Genomic DNA, 3,651 nt, shown 5'->3' with positions numbered 1-3,651 from the left:
CAAAAGAGAAATTTCTCTTTCACTCCTCCTCTCATTTCCTCCCTCATGTCTCCTGCTTTTTCTATCTTTAGCCATCTCTGATTCAAACTGACTCCCTGGAAGTGAAAGTGTGATAGTTTTTTTTTTTTCTTTTTCTTTCTTTTCTTTCCTTTTCTTTTCCTTTTCTTTTTTCTTTTTTTGCTTAAAAAATGCAATTATTCCTTTATTATAAAACTTAATAATTTAATGATTTCTATACTTTTTCATTTCAAAAATAAAAGGTGTCAGTGAATGTTCAAAACTGGAAACCAGAAAATCAGACAAAAATCACATTTATTTCAATAACTCAGAGTGCAAATACAGCAAGTCAGTTCAGAGTTTCAAGATACAGATTTTAGTCAATGGAAACTTGGTATACAAAAATTGAGAGGGTAAATAGCAGAGATAAAGCTCCTTAATTTTTAAAAATATTCAAGTAACTTGGAAAAATCTCCAGACTGAAATATTCCACTGTCATCAATTAAGAAATGCTTTATGCTGAATACAGTCAAAAAGGGTTCTTCACAAATGGTCATTTCCAGATAAGCGTGGAAGTTCCTGGTGTTTGCTATTCTTGATTTGGCAGCTCTAGTCACTGAATCAACTGATGTGGTTCATCCCATGATATTTTGATCTTTAGGCAAATTCTTAAAACTATTTATAAAGTTAAATATAATGCCAAAATTGCCAGTATATATCTAAAAGATTTAAAGCCTAATATCAACTTTAGTTCTATGATATTAGTGGGGGAAAAACAGAGAACACAGAATACTTTTTTTATTATTTAAAACCCTTTCTGTAAGCTTAGCAACCTTTTAAATCTTCATGAAAACCCGACTTAAACATATATTTATTTCTACAAATACAGAACTTGTATGTAAAGTAGAAAAAGTTTCCAGTAGGAAGATAATCACAGGTTGTTAATGTTCTTTCCATCACTTAGTAGCCGTGACCCATGCGTCGTTCTGCTGCCCAGGTGCAATGTTAGCTACCAGCTTCATTTAGGGAAAATGTTTTCCTTCTGGAAGATTTACATGAGATAATCTATTCAGTCTTTTTCTCACTCTTCTTCATCTTTTCATAATAGGCTTGAAACTGAGAATCTGTTCCAAAAATTCTGTCCCACCGGGTGAATGTTGATGCATAGTTCCCGAGGAAGTTCATGTGGTGGAAATCATGGTGCCGAGAGCCGGCATAGAAGGGGATGAGATGTAAAGGGTTGATAGGAATATCATAACTGCTATGGACATCAATGGTCTCCAGCAAACGAACGGTCACCCATGCCCAGAAAAGAATCACGTGATCACACAAAAGCATGATTCCAATGAAAAATCCAGTTCCAAGAATCAGGGTTTCCAAAGGATGTGCATATTCAGCTTCCATTCCAAATGGAGCCTGAAACTCATGATGAACTTTATGAATATACTTGTATATTCTTCTGTGGTGCAAGAGTCCGTGCATGAAATAGTGCCAAGTATCCTCAATGACAGCACAGCCAAAGCATCTTGCCAAAAGCATACACCATCTTGGCATTCTTTCCCAATCATAAGGAATATTGAAATACTCTGTAAAATAATAGATTCCACAAATCAAAGGCAGCTGGATACAAAAGTGATTAAAGAGAAGTACTTTAAAGCACTTCCATTGGTTTTCCAATGTTTCTGTTTTATCCTTCTGAATTTTATACTTCTTCATGTAAGGAATAAATTGAAATAAAAATCCAGGTAAACTGAACAAGAAATAAAGGACTTCATGAACCATGAGAGATCCCCAGGTTGCAACCTGGAACTTTGTGTAATTATCCAGCATATAGTTCCAAGCATTTTTAAATGGCTCTTGTAAGGGGTTCTCAGGTAAAAGAGAATCTACATACTCCACCGCCAAGGAAGCTGAGCTAAAGATGCCCACACTTTCATTTGCTGCCATTTTTCAGCTCTCTGCAGACAGCCTTTTAATTCTGGCCGGTCACCAGCTGACTGCAGGGCCCAGTCACCCGCGTTCGGCCAGGTGCTGCGACTTCTTTTCCTTTTCTTTCTTTTTTTTTTTTTTTTTTTTTTTTTTTGATTGTTGCTGTTGTTAGTGAAAATCCTTGCAAAGAAAGTTGAGGGCATAACATTTTTAGCTGATAATGAATGACTTGTCCTGCTGGAGGACAAAGGTTTTACATACCTCATGGCCTAGTATGGAGTCTCCTTCATGTCTTATCCTAGATCTCACCCATAGAAGTCTTTTCTCATCCACTTGCGATGTGGCTAGGAAAGATATCTAATCAGGGAATAATTCAGAACTTGGATAAAAGACTGCCTCCATATAAACCAGGATTGAGAATAACTCAATTCAAGTCACTAATCACTTGGAAAAGGCAAACATGGTACTAAGCTAATTAGTGTTAACATAGGAAGGTAGAAGCAACCAAAATTCCTGCATAATTCAAGTCTTTCTCACTAGCTGATATTATTCATCTAATTATTTCTTTGCTCTGTGTCCCAGAATGTACAGAAGGACACCACAGCATGTTATCAGTTTAAACCTCATGAATGGAAATGTGCACCAGCTACCATGTGGAATTTTGTGAACAGTGGACTTAGCTTCTTTGATGGATCAAGTACCTCAGTGTCCAGAGTGCCACAGCAAAAGACATGGTGTCTAAGGGAAGCCAATTATCTTCCATCCCCCTACAACCATGGAAATTCTCAGGGCACTAGAGACCCATCAAGGAGGAATGTTTACTGATAGTGCTTGATGCCTTTCTGCTAGGTCAGCTGGGAGAAGTTGCGCTGGTGTACCCAGAAGATGGATGAGTCCCCCAGTTGATTTCATCAGTGGTTTGTAAGACTTTCTTGAAAAACATTGCCATGAAACCAAAGGCAAATCAAAATTGTCCTTTGGCCCTCATCACATTTGTATTGGCTATTTTGTTAACTATCAAAACTCATGTTAAGGAAAAGGTGGTATGAAGGCAAGAACAGACTGTTACTCAAATAGCAGCAACATTTTGGGACAATCTATAGAAAGATAAATAAGAAAAGAATCTAAAGGATTCTGTGTTGTCTGCTTAATTAGAACTCTTTACGAAAGGGAATGGCCACTCTGGTCAACCTATGAAGGGAGCAAAGGGTGAAGGGAAATGTGTATGTCATTATTACAAGAAGCCACAACATTGGAATTGGCCTTACATTAAGAGACTCTGGAAAATGTAGGGAATCATAAGAACACATGTTCTTTCTTCTGAATTCACCATAAAACCTTCATGAATTGTTATGTCACTTAAAGGCTGTTTTTTAGTGAATTCAGGTCACTATAACAATCACCTCACACAGTGTGGCCTATAAGCCACAGAAGTTTATTTCTCACACTTTTGCATGCTGGGAAGTCCAAGATGAAAGAACTAGTAGTACATCTCACTGTAACCTCACATGGTAGAAAGAGAGAATGAACAAGGATTTCTCTGGATGATCTTTTTTAAGGCCACTGATGCCCTTCATGAGGCTCTGTCCTTAAGAGCTAAGCACCTTCTAATTGCCCTACCTTCCAATATGGTCACTTTGTAGTCAGGATTTCAATAGATGACTTTTGAGAAGACATGAACAAAGCAGACTACCATGTTCTGTAATCTGGATGGAATATCTGTGG

The 3,651-nt window shown here is 37.4% G+C and overlaps 1 protein-coding gene across 1 annotated transcript; it reads right to left on the bottom strand.

Moving 5' to 3' along the window:
- Nucleotides 1-372: 372 nt before the first annotated feature.
- LOC100963672 (methylsterol monooxygenase 1-like) lies at nt 373-2,032 on the bottom strand. The gene has a single exon (XM_012811608.1). The coding sequence runs from the start codon at nt 1,942-1,944 to the stop codon at nt 1,063-1,065; it is 882 nt and encodes a 293-aa protein (XP_012667062.1). The 5' UTR covers nt 1,945-2,032; the 3' UTR covers nt 373-1,062.
- Between the last annotated feature and the right edge of the window lie 1,619 nt (nt 2,033-3,651).

Source organism: Otolemur garnettii, unplaced genomic scaffold (genome assembly GCF_000181295.1).
Source record: "Otolemur garnettii isolate 467f Iridium unplaced genomic scaffold, OtoGar3 scaffold00169, whole genome shotgun sequence".
NCBI lineage: Eukaryota > Metazoa > Chordata > Mammalia > Primates > Galagidae > Otolemur > Otolemur garnettii.
Note: the sequence above shows the minus strand (reverse complement) of the source record. Positions and strands in the feature narration are given on the sequence as shown.

What these genes read in the sequence shown, in the direction of transcription:
- LOC100963672 (XM_012811608.1), bottom strand. Translation starts at nt 1,944, where the DNA reads ATGGCAGCAAATGAAAGTGTGGGCATCTTTAGCTCAGCTTCCTTGGCG.